This window comes from Diabrotica virgifera, chromosome 3 (assembly GCF_917563875.1).
Source record: "Diabrotica virgifera virgifera chromosome 3, PGI_DIABVI_V3a".
In the NCBI taxonomy this organism is placed as follows: Eukaryota; Metazoa; Arthropoda; class Insecta; order Coleoptera; family Chrysomelidae; genus Diabrotica; species Diabrotica virgifera.
The window spans coordinates 106,405,329-106,424,811 of record NC_065445.1 but is presented as its reverse complement, the minus strand read 5'-3'; the positions used below and the strand labels follow the sequence as shown (position 1 = coordinate 106,424,811).

The following is a 19,483-nucleotide window of genomic DNA, read 5'->3' as shown; positions in this document are numbered from 1 at the left end:
ATACATTTAAACAAATAAATACCTCTAAATAAAATTTTACGACAACAACTTTTGTAGACTAGAAATTTGTTTCAGAAGCAACTTTTATTTGTTTCACAGAAGAATTTAAAAAGTCTATATCACAGTCAATTATCATATGGTTACATTCTTCTAACATCTTATTTATGGGTGAACAATCAGTCTTATTAGTTGAGAACAGTCATTTGCTATTAATTCTTAAATGTGTTTTTGGAACATGAAATTTAATATTATTTATAAAAAAGCAATCTTTAATTTAATGTGATTAACAACATAGTATATAAAAAGGGCTGAATGAAAATGTCTTCTATTATCCAGTCGCTGAACTTTAAAACAAGTTAGCATAGCATTATAGGAAATCATGTATGGATCGATACCAAACTTTCTGACATAAAGAAACCTCAAGAATCGTTTTTGAACCTTTTCAATCAGATTAACATTGAATTGGGCTTGTGGCTCATATAATAGAGGCATACTCCAAGTGAGGTCTTACCAGTGCATTGTATAATGATATTAGAGTTTCAGTTCTTTTAAAAAATTTTGAATTACGAATTATGAAGCCAAGAGTTCTGTATGCCTTTCCAATGATGATCAGATAATGTTCACTAAATCTCAAATTTTGCTGAAACATTACTCCAAGATCTTTGCAAGTGTTCTTTCTTCCAAGTACAGTGTTATAAATTGTGTATTGGTTCTCCTCGTATTGTGTTTTTCAAATGATAGTAAAAACATGACATTTAGAAGTGTTTAGAAACATTTTGTTGTCATCGAACCATTAGCTTTGATCGCGCAGTACGTCCTGGGTATACCCAGAGGGAGAAGGCCTGCGCATTACAAAACTGGGCGTTCGCGGAGTCCAAATGTTTCCCTCTGAACACCCTCCGGATTTTTAATTCGGTGTTCGCGCAGTACAGAAAAAAGATCACTGAATGTGTCCGGGATACGCTCTCGACGTTCAAGGATTTTGTTTCGGATATTAAGTTCGCACAGGCGCACAAAATATTTGGGAAGAATTTCTTGACATTCTGTTCTTACTGACTCCAATTCTTAACCTAAAATATTGTTTTGGTAAACAACTTGTAGGTCAAAAACGTGTCAAAAAGTGTCCACCGAAATACAAAGATGAGAATCTATAAAACCTTAATTCGACCAATAACATGCTATGGCAGTGAAGTCTGGGTGCTGAAAGAAACATCCAAAAACAAACTCGACACATTCGAAAGGAAAGTACTTAGGAGAATACTAGGACCTGTGAGGGAAAACGGAATCTTCAGAAGTCGATACAACAATGAGCTTTATCAACTTTATAAGGAAACGCCCCTGTCAGACTTCATTAGATTACAAAGATTGCAATGGGCCGGACATGTGATAAGAATGGGAGAGGATAGGCTACCAAAACGAGCACTGAATGCTAGAATGCAAGGAAAGAGACCGGTTGGGAAGCCACGAAAGCGCTGGGAAGACACAGTAAACAGCGACGCACAAGCCCTTTTAGGAGTCCGTGTATGGAGAAGAGCAGCCACAGACAGGCAAGGGTGGAGGCAAAAAATAAAGGAGGCCAAGGCTCAATTTGGGCTGTAGTGCCGTAGAAGAAGAAGAAGAAACAACTTGTAGACGTAGATTCTGGTTTTTAAAGTTTTGAAATTATGTAAAGTGTTATATCATTTAAATATTCTTCAAACAAATTGTAATATTTGTTATATTAAAGCTTTTTTACTTGTTTTTGTCAATGTTTTCCATTAATAGTATGTTTATAAATAAGTAGGTACCTTTTCTAGTATTTTTATCTTACTACTTTTCATTCGATATTCGATAATTATCTATTGCGGTAGTATTTCAATAAATTGTACTCTGTTTTTACTTTAGATGAGCTTATTATAAGTAAAAGTGCTTTTTTAACCTACATATTCTCGTGGTTCATTTTTCAGTTTAATTTATGAGTTAAATTAGTCTCTTACTGAATATAATGAAACATAAACAACACATCAAACTTATTCGGAAACTATTTCTTGTGTCTTGTTATATATCATTGTTTTTGTGGTGTAATAAACCACAACACAATGACAACCTATCAAATTCAATACATAATATATCAAAATTGGAAATGATTGCTTTACTAAATTATTCCTTCCTTCAGATAATGTTCAGCCCCCAGGAAGTTAAAGGTAATTTTTATATCTAAATAACAAGCTGCAATTTCCAAGTAACAACAATATTTTACTCTCTACAAAAATTTGGAAATACCAAATTACCTATATTGTCGAAATAGTAAAGACGCTAACAAAATTTCTAACTTCTAAGAAAGGCATTGAATAGAAAGTTAATCCTTTGCCTGTTGCTGTTATTCCTTTCTCTTTGTTGACATACAAATTTGTTGCATTTATTTTTTTGTTGACATTCGAAATAAGAAAGGGACAACAAAAGGCTTCCTTCTCTAACCTTAATGTATGCAACCCGTCATTACATTAATCCGAAAATTGTTCGCGGAGCGAAAAATCCTGAACATGTCCAGGATAAGTTTACGTTGACGCCTGCGCCTTGGAAACTAATCCCGAACTTACTCTGGGTATACTCGGGTTGTACTGCGCGAACACTACTTATTGACTTACTGACTTCAGATCACATTGCAGCATCTCAGAGTCCTGTAGAGTTGAAATTTCTCGAAAAATCTTAAAATCATCTGCAAATAGCAGGCTTGTCGAAAACTTCACACAGTGAGGCAAATCGTTAATAAATATAGCGAACAGAAGAGGACCCAAGTTGCTACCTCGTGGCACCCCTGATGTTGACATAATGTATGACCTCAGAAACATACATGCTTCTGAATCAAAATCAAATTTGCTTAGCTTTTCAATAAGTATAGAGTGATCAATCTTGTCAAAAGCTTTGGTGCAGTCAGTAAAAATGACATCCAGCTGAGTTTTATTATTTATGGCCTCTGCTGCAAAACTTGTAAAAACACATAAATTTGACACAGTGGACTTCCCTGGTAAAAAACCATGTTGTTCTGGACAGAACCTATCTCCAAAATAATTCAAAATATTGTTATAAAGCATGTTCTTGAATATCTTAGCAATTGAATTGATGACAGATATAGGTCTATAGTTCTCAAGGTTACCAGCATTACCTGATTTAAATATAGGTGTTATAACTGCATGCTTTAAGCTATCTTGAAATTTACTTTCCATAAGGTACAAATTAAAAATTAGTGTAAGAGGGACAGAATGAGCCTCTGCACAACCTTTAAAAATGTATGCTGGTATATTGTCCTTACCTGTGGCTTTCTTTGGTTTTAGTCTTTTAATGCTTTGGAGAACATTCTCAACTGTTACTTTTGAAAAGTAAAAACCCCCTGATTCAGTGCACTATTGAGACTATTTGATCTTTGAAATACAGAGCCAAAATATTCTGCAAAAACATTGGCAATATCCTGACAGCCACTTATGTCCTAGTGATGGGACTATCGATTCTTTTATACTATCGACTAGCGACTAGTCGACTACTTTTAAATATCGAATCGTCTAGTCGTAAAAACTAGTCGATTAGTTGGGGGCCGAAGTAGGTGTGACTTTCCTGTCAGCTGTCACCTGTCAGCTACAATTTTTGACTTGTGACACTCGTTTTGTTGTGTGCTGTGTTTTGTTTTATTTTTTTTATTGTTTTTGTATATGTTGTGTGTTCGTGTCTTGTTCAGGACGACCGACAACGCCCATAAAAAACCAAACCAAAGAAAAAGCGAAACAACTTGTTTCAAACAGGTGTAACTAGCACTAGTAGCAGTAAACCGCCTAAAGCCTAGTCGTAGTCTCGTGTTTCTTAGTACTGGACTTTACAATTGAAAGTTGTGTTACATTTAGTTGTATTTCAAATGGCTCCTTCCAAACGTTCCATAGTTTGGGAATATTTTGACAGAGTGGACAAGGAAAGTGTTTTGTGCAATGTATGCAAGAAAAAACTAAAGTGTGTAAACAATACAAGCAACATGCGATTGCACTTAAAAAGTATGCATCCCATTTTGCTTGTTCGCTCTGAAGAAGGACGGCAAGACAACCCTGATACAGAGCTTTTGCCGGATTCATCAACTGCTGGGACTGGGAACAGTTCATCATCTGCCACCACTGCTGGTATGTCATCATCATCATCTGCCACCGCTGCTGGTACATCATCATCATCATCTGCCACCGCTGCTGGTACGTCATCATCATCATCTGCCACCGCTGCTGGTACGTCATCTCATACTTCCCAACCTAATAAAAGACCCCACCCATATTTCTCAGCAAACAAAAAACGTTGTAAACAATTAAAATTAACAACAAAAAATGTTGAGTTTACTGAAAAAGAGAAACGTGCGGTCGATAGGGCTCTCGTTAAGATGATAGGCAAAGACCTTCAGCCGCTGTCAATTGTTGAAAATGAGGGTTTCAGAGACTACACTGAACAACTTCAACCACTCTATAAGCTACCCTCACGAAAGACCCTGACCAACATACTTGTTCCTGAAGTATGTAGGGAAATTTCCGAGAATATTAAAAGTATGTTAAACCAGACTGATAGCGTTGGGATAACAACAGACATCTGGTCGTCTGATTCCAACACATCATTCATTAGTGTAACGTGTCATTTTATTAGTGATACTAGCGAGTTACAAAATGTTGTGTTGGACACAAAAGAGATTCCTGGCAGCCACACAGCAGAACTTATAGCAGTATATGTCCAGGAAGTGATTGACGACTGGAACATTTCTGATAAGATAACAGCTATCATAACCGACAATGGTTCCAATATAAAGAAAGCTGTTAACGATATTTAAAAAAAAACTCATATACCATGTGTAGGCCACACGCTAAACCTATGCGTACAAGATGCGATAGAAGCAAATGAGTTATTACAGCTAAGTTTAAAGAAGTGCAAAAAAATCGTGTCGCATTTCAAACAAAGCAATTTAGCCGCTGATAAACTTAAAGAAGTGCAGATCCAGATGAAATTGCCTGCATTAAAAGTTAAGCAAGACGTATCAACTAGGTGGAATTCCAGCTACTTTATGATAGAAAGATTACTGGCTATAAGAGAACCTTTATCAGTGGCTTTAACTTATCTTCGGAATGCTCCAGAGCCTCTCGATGCATCTGAGTGGATATACCTCCAAGAGTGTGTGGAGATTCTTGAACCTCTGCATACTATGACGGAAGAAATGTCGGGACAAAAATACCCCACTTTGTCCATGGTTATCCCTTTATTAAGAAGCGTCCAACATGCCCTCAAATCAGTCAAAACGAATACTGATGTTAGCTTGTTATTGAAAAATCAGTTAATTGAGGTAATCTCAAGAAGATTTAGTGGATGGGAAGAGAACAAAATTGTGGCCAAGTCTACCTTCTTGGATCCACGGTTCATGAAGACTTCTTTTGGCCTCCCAGTAAATGCTGATAAAGCAGAAAAATATGTTACTGAGGAACTGGAATCGATGAAAAAGAAATTACAGAATAACAACACCGCAACAGGCGGTTCCAGTAATGCCACAGCTAGCTCTACCCCCTCTGCTGAATCAGCCTTGAGCAAAAAAGACTTGGCTCGGCAAAAATTATGGAAGTGGGTGGATGATAAGGTCGAAGAAAAGAGAAAAACAATTAATTCTTCTGTGCAAGCTAGCAGTTCCATTGTTGTGAGACATTATTTGGAATTGCCTCCACCAGATAGATGGAAGAGTCCCCTACCTTTTTGCGAAGAACACAAAGCTGTACTTCCTGACATATATAAATTGCAGAAGAAATACTTGTGCCTCCCAGCAACTTCTGTCCCGTCTGAGCGGCTGTTTTCTATTGCTGGTCTTGCAACTAATGATAGAAGAAATAGACTTGACCCTAAAAATTTGAATAATATTTTACTTCTACATTCAAATATGAAATAGATTTTGGTCTCAAAATAATTATTGTTTATAGTTTTTCATGTTTAGTATGTAATTTTTATGTTTTTTCCTTAAAATATTTCTTAATATCAAAACATTTGTAAAAGTTTTTTTTATAAATAAGATTGAGTTTTCATTTTATAAGAGGTATAGGTATACCTTTTCTATTTTTTAAGTGTATTGTATTTGATTTTTATGTTTGTTCGCATGAAACACCACAAATTTCTTGTAATAGGGTATTTATACTTGAATTTTCTTTTTATGAGAAGTACACATTTTATAGTTGTGAACTAGGTACTGCATACATTTTTGTTATGAATACTTTTTTACCATAATTTTTATAATAAATGATTTTTTTAATAACGTTTTTTAATACTTGTACAACTATTATATTATGAATACAATATTAGTTTTATATTCTTCTTTATACAATAATGCAGTAATGAAACATTCTGTTTATTAAGTTCAATTGAATCGGTGAGATGAGAAAGGGCACGAGTCTTTTGTTGAACATTTCGATATTGATGAAAATTGTTATGATCAAGAAGACCTTATTTATTGCAAGTACAATCTATTTAAGGTACATATATATTGTATGGTATATTGTAGTTGCATTAAATAAGGTCTGCTTGATCACAACAATTTTCATCAATCTCGAAATGTCCAACAAATGACACATGATTTTTCTGATCTTACCGATTCAATTAAAATTGTTTACGAGTAGTCTTATAAAATAAAAAAAATTCTTGACAAAATTTCTAATGTTTATTTTGAATATTATCTACATAATTTCATATTTTAACATTGTGGACAATAGCAGTTATTAATTTTATCAATGAAATTTAAAATTTATAAAGAATATAGGTATTTCCTGAAAATTTTTAAATATAAATTTTTTAATGCCTGTGTTTGTCAGTCAGTTATAAATAAAACACTTTATTATTGCTTGTTTCGACTACTTGCCATTATCAATAAGTACTTGAATTTAATAACACTGGTAAACACACAGTTTGCTGCTGGAAATTTTTTTACTGTTTCTAGGTAATTTGGGTCTGCTGAATCCAAAAAGCCACCAGATTTGTTCCATCAGATCGTTTTCAGAAAATACGACAACAGATCACATTTCTAGCATATAGGGTAATTTAACGCAGCACCACCTACATATGTAGTGCTGCTACCCATGAAATAAACCAAATACGAATAAAAAGTAAGATATTAAGTGCACTATAATGTACTTACAAAAATCATCACACATATCTGCCAAAAAAACTTAACTTTAACTCTAACCTAACCGGCAGCAAATGTGTTATTCGGCGTCACCTAAAAACTTCCTTTTATATGATTTTCTTGCAAAGGCTTTAAAAGGAGGGTCCCTTTGAAGACTCCAGCAGTAATCCGCCATCATGTGATAGCCCCATCTTCCTGATACCCATCTTTCATCGTTTTGATATCTTGGTGAAGATTTTCTGGGAAACGGTTTAAGTGGCTGTGGAAGTAATGAATTTTAATGCTCATATGACAACCGTGTTTGTTAAAATTGTTGAGCATTTATTCCACTTTAATGCTAAATTGGTATACTTCCATATTTGTTGCCATTATGTAGAAGAACACACTTTAAACTTCATTTGGAACTGTCGATAAAAAGATGCCAGTGATCTGGTGTATACTCCGATACACCCATTTTTTCTAACAGTCCTTTAAAAAACCATCTTGCTGAGAAAAAAAGGCAAAAGATCTTTTATCTCTATTACCGTAGTGTGTAATTTTGGTGTCTGAGTGACGAACATTCTTTTCTTTTAGTCTGGAGGTAAGCAACTCGGAAGAATCCTTGGGAAGGTTCAAATTTCTGATAAGATCACTTAGCTCTTCCTGAGTAAAGCGCTCAGGACGTGTTGAATCCCCTTCAAAATCACTGTCGTCTTGCTCAAATCTATTAGTCTGCAGTTCGTCAAATAATGTTTCGGCATTATCCTCTGGTAACATAGCTGGGCTGCTAAATATTGAAATGGGTATCTGCTCAAGCTGATGTGGAATTGGTCTTATTGCTGAATCCAGGTTAGGATATGTTCACGTATATCGATTGTGACGATTAATGCCCTTTATATTCACAAGACAGAAATACCAATCGTCAAAATGATTTTTGGTTCCCTCCATACCATTGGAAAACCAAATTTAAACATTTTCGTTGTCCTTTCGTCCACTCACTGTCACAAGTTTTCAATACAAGTTTTGCACACTACATGTGGAGCTCAGGATTTATCTTGATCTCCTAAATTACCACCAAAATAGGCCTTTTGTTCATTTGCCCATTTGTCTTAGAATTTGTTAAGTTTGTTTATAAAAATATTGCAATTATAGTGGTGGAATATACAGAAATGTAAGAATATTTAAGTATTTGATAAGTATGTTATACCTATCTCGAAAACTAGAGCTGATACAAAGGAAATGTTTTTATTTTTGGAATCAGCACAGATGAATTAACTAAAATCAGTTGATTTTTTCGGCAGCAAGACAAAAATTTTTTTTTGTTGGGCTGTGTAATTAATTATATACACACACTAAGACATCTGCACTTAGCTCCACGGATCCTATCATTTTTGTTAGTTTCAGCATCTACACCAGTAAAATTGCAGTTTGCAGTCTTTTGTTTTTTCCTGTTTCAAAGATTGCCTGCAAGCATCAATAGGGCTTTTCAACACTTCTCATTTGTTTCGAGCCTCTGTCCTATATAATATTAATATATGACACAGGCTTGAAACAAATGGGAACCGTTGAAAAGCCCTATAGTGGCCTATAGTCTCTGTTGTCGTCTAGTGGTTACCATGTGACAGGCATGCATATTATTTAGTTTGATGTATATTGTATCAAGGGTATGAATGTATTCATATTCATTGTACGTTTCACAATCTCTTATATAGGAATTATTCACTATTATACACTATTGACGAAATCTTCTTCTTGCAGTACCATATCCTATCAGAGGTTGGCTACCATCACAGCAATTTTTACTTTGTTGGCTGCAGCTTGACGAAATATGATCTACCAAAAGTTTTAGCCTAATATTATTAGTGTCTAGGGGTGGTACTGCAGCACCATCAAGAAAAACCTGGGCACCCAAAAAGTTCATGAAAATTCTTTATTCTTTTCCAATGGTCCCATTCTTTTGCTGTCGATTTCACAGCTGGATCCCTGGTGAACCTCTTGGTTTGATTTATGTTGATTAAATTGAAATAATGAATAATGTAAAACTTTATAAGTATGATAAAGTTTTAATCAACATAAAATTGTTTAGATTTTACATTTAAAACAAAGACAAAAGACAAAATAGATGACGATGACAGTGACACTGACTTATGTCGAACACTATAAAATTGCCTACAATATTCTAAGTCTACAGCCATCGCAATGCCAACTACTATCATATCAATTATTAATTCAAGAATGTGAGGCGAGTGAAATCGACTAGTAAAATCAGGCGATTACTCGACTAGACTTAATTCTAGTCGGTTGGGAACTATTCGACTCATTCGACTAGTCACAACAATCGATTAGTCGATAGTCTGAGTACTAATCAGTTATACCAGTAGTCGACTAGTCGACTACCCCATCACTATTATGTCCACACTCATATAAGAGACCTCTGTTGGAATTTTATTATTTACACCACATTTGCATTATACGACATATATGATGGAAGCTCGAAAGCCATGACTGAATGAAAAGCCCTATTCTATAAAAATAGGTTCTATCTATATATTTTTACTATTTCCCTCACCTGATTCTGCCTTTGGTTCATTCTTCAGGCCTTCCAGATCTAGGGACACGGATAGCTGATACTCTTGATCACTCGCAAGAGGCTCATTCTTAATTTCAGTGTTTATTTCCATAGCTAATAAAAAGTAAGAATTATTGTAGTACATTGTTAAGGTCCGGTTTCTCGAATAAAATTTATTACTTAGACCTTTATATTTTTATTTTTAATATAATTTTGATAATTTAAAGTTAAACTAAGGAAACCGGCCATTAGTGTATTCATTTTTATTATTATGTTTATGTATTATTTGTTAATTGTTTATTATATACCTATGTCTTACCTGGTTTATTCTTCAAAGCCCCAAGATCTACTCATATTTATATAAATGTCTTCCTACATTTATGATTTAACAAACTTTTCCCTAAGTATAACTTTAAATTCCGTAGTTACCAAATTAATGGGTCGGTCATTATTTACTAAAGGAGTAAGCCTTAAAATCCCCAATTAAGTTAATTTAGCAGAAAAAACCCAAATTTTAATGTTTTCTTGAATCAATCATGTGATAACAAATATAACAAAAAGTCTTCGAAGAGAACAATGACAAATGACAGTGTATGACATGACATGACAGAACAAGAAACACAAACAGGAAACAGACACTGTTGCCAACATAAAGTTCTGAAATAAATATACTAACGCCCGGTTTTAACGCCCGGTTTCATAATCAACTTAAAGTGAACATTAACTAAAGTTCACTTTAACGTTGACATTTACTCATATGAATTGCATTGACAAGGGTACCAACTTAAAACTTAAAGTCCACTTTAACTGATTATGAAACCGGGCGTAAAAGGTTTGTTCCAACATGAACTTTTGGACGGTCCAGAAACCGTCACGAAACTACTTGTACCGTTTGTTGTGCGTATGTTCGTAATTGTATCGCCCAGTTATCGTCCCATGACGGTAATTTGGAAACCGATGTTGGAACGGTTATCTGACTGATAACTAAAGTCCGCGTCCCACCATCAAATAATTTGATCAAACTGGTTTGAGCAAACTGAAAGTGACAGTTAGTGACGTCACATCCTGAGTGTTCATTGTGGATAATAATGAAAAATTTTAATTTTAAATAAAGTACAAACAAGTTAGACAACTCAATACAAAAAATTTGATCAAACTAGACTGATAGTGAGAGCACAGATTTTTAGAATTTCAAAAAAACTGCAATTGTGACGTCACTTTGACGTACTTCCTCAAGTTTGCTCAAACTGTTTGATCAAATTATTTGATGGTGAGACGCGGCCTTAAAGGCCGCGTCTCACGATCAAATAATTTGAGCAAACTGAAAGTGACAGTTAGTGACGTCACATCCTGAGTGTTTATTGTGGATAATAATGAAAAATTTTAATTTTAAATAAAGTACAAACAAGTTAGACAACTCAATACAAAAAATTTTATCAAACTAGACTGATAGTGAGAGCACATATTTTTAGAATTTCAAAAAAACTGCAATATTGTGACGTCACTTTGACATACTTCCGGAGTTTGCTCAAACTGTTTGATCAAAGTATTTGATCGTGAGACGCGGCCTTGATTTATCTACCATTATCATATATTTGTCATTTTTGTTGGTGACAGCATGTGTGCTTTTAGTCGATCAAAGGCTCAAAAAATTTAAAGAATTAAATCGTAGTGCGCAAGTCAGTCCAACCAGCACATTATAGGTTTGTTCCAACACGACCGAGAACCGTCACGAAACGGTAACGCTTCTGCGCAGTAAACAAAATCCGTTCCAACAAAAATATGATCGTCATCGGATCGTCCTTCCCACTGTTCCAACAAGAATTGTGATCTTTCGGTGACGGTTTCGTGATGATCATTTCAGTAATCGGGCAAATGCATAATGTGCTGGTTGGACTGACTTGCGCACTAGGATTTAATTCTTTAAAGTTTTTGAGCCTTTGATCGACTAAAAGCACACAAGCTGTCACCAACAAAAATGACAAATATATGATTACCGTCATGGGACGATAACTGGGCGATACAATTACGAACATGCGCACAACAAACGGTACAAGTAGTTTCGTGACGGTTTCTGGACCGTCCAAAAGTTCATGTTGGAACAAACCTTATGCATTTGCCCGATTATTGAAATGATCATCCCGAAACCGTCACCGAAAAATCACAATTCTTGTTGGAACAGTGGGAAGGACGATCCGATGACGATCATATTTTTGTTGGAACGGATTTTGTGTACTGCGCAGGAGCGTAAAGACCGCGTCCCACCATCAAATAATTTGATCAAACTGGTTTGAGCAAACTGAAAGTGACAGTTAGTGACGTCACATCCTGAGTGTTCATTGTGGATAATAATGAAAAATTTTAATTTTAAATAAAGTACAAACAAGTTAGACAACCCAATACAAAAAATTTGATCAAACTAGACTGATAGTGAGAGCACAGATTTTTAGAATTTCAAAAAAACTGCAATTGTGACGTCACTTTGACGTACTTCCTCAAGTTTGCTCAAACTGTTTGATCAAATTATTTGATGGTGAGACGCGGCCTTTACCGTTTCGTGACGGTTCTCGCTCGTGTTGGAACAAACCTATAAATCAACTTAAAGTGAACATTAACTAAAGTTCACTTTAAGGTTGACATTTACCCATAACAATTCCATTGATAAAGGTACCAACTTAAAATTTAAAGTCCACTTTAACAATTATGAAACCAGGCGTAATTACAATCAAGATGGAGTAGAACGTAGAACTAAACAAACCAGTGATGTGGGAGGGAGGGGGCAAACTCCCTCCCACACTGAAACAAACCAAGACACGTTAAATGCTACTATTTAGGGAGCACTCCCGAATCATAATGGACAGCCTAAGTCTGACGTCACAAATGTCACAAAATTGGGAGGAGCTTATATTGGCTCCAAACAATTTTGTTTGTAAGGTTAAATGGTCATAAGACATTTTTCATTTATGTGCTTTGTGTGGCAAAATAAGACTTCATTTACGTATTTTGTTAAAGAAACGTGTTAATTAAGAGATTTTTATTCGTTTTTGCTCAGGTGGTTTTTATTCCTTAGTGATTGAAAATAAACATAACCTCAACACTGTTTACGTTCTAATCATTGCATTAAATTAACTCACCTGAGTCAAAACGAATAAAAATCTCTTAATTGGCACGTTTCTTTAACTAAATACCTAAATGAAAAGTCTTATTTTGTCACACAAACCACGTAAACAATAATTTAAAAATTCCTTATGAGTGTTTAACATTACAAACAAAATTGTTTGGAGCCAAATATAAGCTCCTCCCAATTTTGTGACGTCAAGACTTAGGAAGTCCATTTACAATGTATAAACTTTGGAAATTATGATTTGGGATTTGGATGTAGGCATGATACTATAAATAACAAGATAATGTATTGCACATCCGGAAGTTGTGACGTAACTAGAAACCGGCAAGTTCGTAATGGTTCGTAATCATTCGTAATGTCCGATTACTTTGAATTGTTCGCGGTTGTATTTTATATTTTATCTTTGACAGTTATTTTGACTGGAATTATATCGACACTAAATTCTTTTCGAATAAATTGAAGTTTAATGTTATTTTGCTAATCGAATAATTTCATCACATAATGCATACAAATCCCATTTAACTTTAACAAGAATTCAAATTCAACTTCCGGTCTCCAGTTACGTAATCAATGCGCGAACTCGGACGTATTTGAGCTACGGGAAAATACTATATCTCTTTATTTATAGTATCATGGATGTAGGTACATTAAAATTATGATTTGGGAGTGCTCCTAGTCCTAGTAGCAAAAATGCGTCTTGGTTTGTTTATGTCTACTGCATCTTGATTGTAAATTTAGTATAGATAGATAGAAAAAAATCTGTAGAAACCAGTAGATGTAAAAAACGGCAGCAAATTAAAAAAAAAATATTTATTCAATGAACAAATTATACAAAACAGTTAAAATTGAGTTACAAGAAAGTTAAAAAAAAGGATGTGTGTGTGTACTTTGTACGCACGTAAGACGTTATACTTCTATTACATGATTTCAACGAAATAAAAAATATATACCTACTTTCAACAGGTTATTTGTATTTAAAGATTAAACTAATTTTTACTTACTACTTTCCAAAATTTTTTACTAAAACAGTGCTAAAAATAAAAAAAAGCTAGATAACACACGGAATTGAACCAGGGACCTCTCGATCTCCGGCCGAATGCGTTACCACCGAGCTAAACCCCCTTTGCATTGACAGTTTACAAGATTTCTCAAGGCCCCGTCTCACCATCAAATAATTGACAGTTATTTGATCAAACTTGACAGTTAGTGACATAAAGTGACAGTTAGTATGTATAGTTTGTGTCACTAGTCAAGTTTGACTGTCAAGTTTGATCAAATAACTGTCAATTATTTGATGGTGAGACGGGGCCTTCATATATACTGATATAGTGAGGTATAAAAAATACTTCAAAATTTAAAGTAAATAATATTTTCCACCTACCTCTACCGAAAGTATACTTTTCCGGACCTGATTGTAGGGACCAAAGTTGCACTTTTCCTCCCTAGGGAGGAAAAGTAAAAGTGACGTCATGGTATTTCATTCATGAAATATAACTTATCGACGCCCTATACAATATCTATTTTCTATTACTCAAGTATCTATACATTTTAACGTTTATTTATAAAACACCCTGTATTTTGCAGAATGGTAAAAAACAGTAAATTGTTATTTTGATTTAACAATGTTTACATTAATAATAGGTCTGTTCGTACAGGAATCAGAAACTATCACTGACTATCAGCAACTGTACGACGCATGCGTGTTTCAATTGTGCGAACGCTAATATTGAATATTTGACAGTTGACAGTTATATTACCTACTTGTTAGTTTTAGTTTTAATAAATTTTGTTGGTTAGTTACATAAATAAAGTAAAAATAAAAAAATGACTTGTTATTAATTTGAGGAAGGTGGAAAAACCATATGTGAAACCCAACGTGAAGGTGGAAAAACCAACCCTCCGCTACGCGTCGGGCAGTAAACTTCATTCTCGGGAGGAAAAGTAGCACTTTCCTCCCTTGTTATACAAATAGCTATTTCCACCTACCTCTACCGAAAGTATACTTTTCCGGACCTGATTGTAGGGAGCAGAGTTGTACTTTTCCTCCCTAGGGAGGAAAAGTAAAAGTGACGTCATGGTATTTCATTCATGAAATATAACTTATTGACCCCCTGTACAATATCTATTTTCTATTACGAAAGCAGGGCCGCCGAGAGGGATGACCGGGCCCCGGCAAAAAGTGAAGGATGGGCCCCTGGCAAAAAGTGAAGAGCGAAAATAGCTATTTCCACCTACCTCTACCGAAAGTATACTTTTCCGGACCTGATTGTAGGGAGCAAAGTTGTACTTTTCCTCCCTAGGGAGGAAAATATTTTTCCTCCCTAGGGAGGAAAAGTAAAAGTGACGTCATGGTATTTCATTCATGAAATGTAACTTATTGACGCCCTGTACAATATCTATTTTCTATTACGTAAGTTTCTATACATTTTAACGTTTATTTATAAAACACTCTGTATTTTGCAGAATGGTAAAAAACAGTAAATTGTTATTTTGATTTAACAATGTTTACATTATTAATTTGACTTATATTTGACAGTTGACAGTTATATTGTACGTACTTGTTAGTTTTAGTTCTAATAAATTTTGTTGGTTAGTTACATAAATAAATTAAGTAAAAATGAAAACATGACTTGTTATTTGAGGAAGGTGGAAAAACCATATGTATAACATGGGAGTAAAGTGCCTTTTCCTCCCTTAAATGATTACTGCCCTCCGCTACGCGTCGGGCAGTAAACTTCATTCTCGGGAGGAAAAGTAGCCCTTTCCTCCCTTGTTATACAAATAGCTATTTGTATAACAAGGGAGGAAAGTGCTACTTTTCCTCCCGAGAATGAAGTTTACTGCCCGACGCGTAGCGGAGGGCAGTAATCATTCAAGGGAGGAAAAGGCACTTTACTCCCATGTTATACATATGGTTTTTCCACCTTCCTCAAATAACAAGTCATTTTTTCATTTTTACTTAATTTATTTATGTAACTAACCAACAAAATTTGTTAGAACTAAAACTAATAAGTAGGTACAATATAACTGTCAACTGTCAATAATATAAGTCAAATTATTAATGTAAACATTGTTAAATCAGAATAACAATTTACTGTTTTTTACCATTCTGCAAAATACAGAGTGTTTTTAAATAAACGTTAAAATGTATAGATACTTACGTAATAGAAAATAGATATTGTACAGGGCGTCAATAAGTTATATTTCATGAATGAAATACCATGACGTCACATTTACTTTTCCTCCCTAGGGAGGAAAAATATTTTCCTCCCTAGGGAGGAAAAGTACAACTTTGCTCCCTACAATCAGGTCCGGAAAAGTATACTTTCGGTAGAGGTAGGTGGAAAAATTGTTTAATTTTTATAGAAATCAAATTATTAATAATAAATAATAAGAAACATTTCAAATATAAATTTGATTAAATTCTGATTATATCTATTGTTTGTAATAGTGAAAATATTTATAATAAAGGTGCTTTTCGAGTTTTCTGATTGGCAAAAATAAAATGTCTCTAATTTTTGAAAAATTGCATGTTTTTGCCAAATCATTCTCAATTCACAAAGTTGATAGGCAGCTAACCGATCCTGTTTCATTGTAGCTATCATTACCTCATAGAATTTTTTATGCGAAAAAGAAAACTAAAGGATCTTTCTGCTTCTCTGTGACTATCACCGGTAATGTGCAAAATATTCTTAACGCAATAACGATTCAAATTTGAGATATTTAATTTTATTAAGCAAATATATTGGAGAAAGTTGAGATTCACCAATATTACTTATTCTTGTATATCGCTCTCAAATGAAAAATTTCATCTATCAATTCTTCACTGATGTCTTCTTTATAAAACTTGCGCCTATATCAATTTTTTTCTTAATATTGTCGTCATCTTCATTACGGAATATCCATAAAATGTTAAATAGCGAATGAATTTTATTTTCCGCATTAAATCTTCTGGCTTCTGGTTAAATCGCTTATTATATTATGACAATATTAAATATTTCCCAGCGAAATATTGCGCCGGGCTCAAAATTATCAGTCGCATCACTACTAGACCCAGACAAATCATCAAAAATCTCTCAAGCTTTTTGAGCAGTTTTTCTTTATTTGATGTAGAATAGAATAGAAATATGCTTTATTGTCACTGCAAATTATACAATTTTATGTACAAAGCCTAACATAGAGTCAGTCATGTAAATTCTGGATTTATTCCATAATTGCTGGTAACTAATTTAGATTCTTCAACATAGATTCTTCTGATTTTTTGTAAATCTTCTAGAAGCCCTGATATATTTTTAATCTCCATATCCATACCAGAGTTTTATCTGACTGCACTTTAGTATTTGACTCCTGTGATTTATTGCTGTGAAAATTTTAAAAAAATTCGATTAAAGGTCATAATATTAAATATAGCCGAGTATTAATTAAACGCATTATGGGCATAAAGTAAAGAGCAAAAAAAAACGGGAAAAATTACGTCTTTGTTCTGGTCGACGCCGGGCCCCTTACATTGCCGGGCCCCGGTAAAATGTACCGGCTGTACCGCCCTCTCGGCGGCCCTGTACGTAAGTATCTATACATTTTAACGTTTATTTAAAAACACTCTGTATTTTGCAGAATGGTAAAAAACAGTAAATTGTTATTCTGATTTAACAATGTTTACATTAATAATTTGACTTATATTTGACAGTTGACAGTTATAGTGTACCTACTTATTAGTTTTTAGTTCTAATAAATTTTGTTGGTTAGTCACATAAATAAATTAAGTAAAAATGAAAAAATGACTTATTGTTATTTGAGGAAGGTGGAAAAACCATATGTATAACATGGGAGTAAAGTGCCTTTTCCTCCCTTGAATGATTACTGCCCTCCGCTACGCGTCGGGCAGTAAACTTCATTCTCGGGAGGAAAAGTAGCACTTTCTTCCCTTGTTATACAAATAACTATTACTTTAAATTTATATACTTACTTATAAGTAAATAATATTTACTTTAGTAAGTATATTATACTTACTATTATTATAAAATATTTTATTCCCGAGGAAGACAAATCCAAAGACACAAAAATTATAATAAATAATACATTTACTAAAAACTCTAATATATTCTATCAAAAATGAATAACCATTTTCAATTTCGTTGCAAAACGAAAATACAGCCGCATCATATTCTAGTCCAATCAGAGAGTGCAGCAAGCACCTCTACCGGTTTCAAAACTTATTAGTCTCTCATCAGGAGGCACATATGCTGCTCTCTTTGATCCAACCAAAACAAACCCTGGCGTGCAGTCACGGATTGCAACGAACGAAATGGCATAGATGCCCTAGCGGCAACTGCTAGCAAATGACTAAGTTTTCAATCCAATGGCATATAAAACAACATAATGTTATTCTACATACCACCAGACTGAAAACAATGGGACCTTCTCTGGTTACATCTCCGAGGCTTCTACAATTTGCAAGCCATAACGGATGCTGAGACTATGAGGAAGATGAGGGAATTTTACAATTTATAATTCACGTCCCATCTGCTCAGCGCGGTAAAGTTCCAACAAGAATGGTTCCCTTCGTACTCCAATCAGAGTAAACATGGAAATCAAAAATGAATAACCATTTTCAATTTCGTTGCAAAACGAAAATACAGCCGCATCATATTCTAGTCCAATCAGAGAGTGCAGCAAGCACCTCTACCGGTTTCGAAACTTATTAGTCTCTCATCAGGAGGCACATATGCTGCTCTCTCTGATTCAACCAAAACAAACCTCGGCGTGCAGTCACCGATTGCAATGGATTCCAACTAAATAAATGTTCATACGCAGGACCGACGATAATGGGCCTGCAAGGGATGCACTACAGGCGGGGGCACCAAACTAAGCTTTTTTATGGTGCTGCTATACAAAATGCTAATTAAAAAACCTAAGGGCGCCTTAGCTAGTGTTGCAGGCAGGCGTCTGTACTGTTCATACGCGCTTGAATATACAAGGTGTCCCAAAAGTAGTGAACTAAACATCGGATCGAAAAACTGAAAAATACGTGTTCAATTATTTTCAAAAATCTATTCAATGACACCAAACACCAACCCCCACTACACCCCCTGGAGGTGGGGTGGAGGGTAACTTTAAAATCTTAAATGGAAACCCCCAGTTTTTCTTGCAGATTTTAATTCATTACGTAAGAGTAAGCAACTTTTATTCAAGACATTTTTTCGAACTGTGGATAGATGGCGCTATAATTGGGAAAAACGGTTTATCCTGATACCATAGGTAAATTATAGAAACGGTCTTATATCTCACGAAATACACTTCCAAATGAGAAACTGGAAGACAGATTTTTAATCTTTTTCGAAAACTTTTCGAATACCACCAAACGTGACCCTCCAACCCACCCCCTGGGGGTGGGGTGGGAGTAACTTTAAAATCTTAAACAGCAACCCCCACTTTTTATTACAGATTCGGATCCGTCACGAAAAATTATGCAACATTTATTCGAAACATTTTTTAGAATTGTTAATAGATGGCGCTATAATTGGAAAAATACGATTTATTAGCGCCATCTATCAGAAATTTTAAAAAATATTTCGAATAAATGTTGCTTAATTTTTTATGGCGAATCCGAATCTGCAATAAAAAGTGGGGGTTGCTATTTAAGATTTTAAAGTTACCCCCA

The 19,483-nt window shown here is 34.6% G+C and overlaps 1 protein-coding gene across 3 annotated transcripts in view; it reads right to left on the bottom strand.

Annotated features, from left to right (window-relative positions):
- The window catches only part of LOC126882018 (zinc finger protein 271-like), an 89,913-nt gene extending 79,654 nt beyond the window's left edge, over positions 1–10,259 (bottom strand). For all 3 annotated transcript variants that reach the window (XR_007697080.1, XM_050646789.1, XM_050646790.1), the window contains exons 1-2: positions 10,018–10,259; positions 9,699–9,812 (exon numbers count right to left, since the gene is read on the bottom strand). Coding sequence is in view for 2 of the 3 variants with exons in the window: in XM_050646789.1 (XP_050502746.1) it covers positions 9,699–9,810 (112 nt within the window). In the remaining variant the exon portion in view is untranslated. The remainder of the gene's footprint in view (positions 1–9,698; positions 9,813–10,017) is intronic.
- Positions 10,260–19,483: the final 9,224 nt, after the last annotated feature.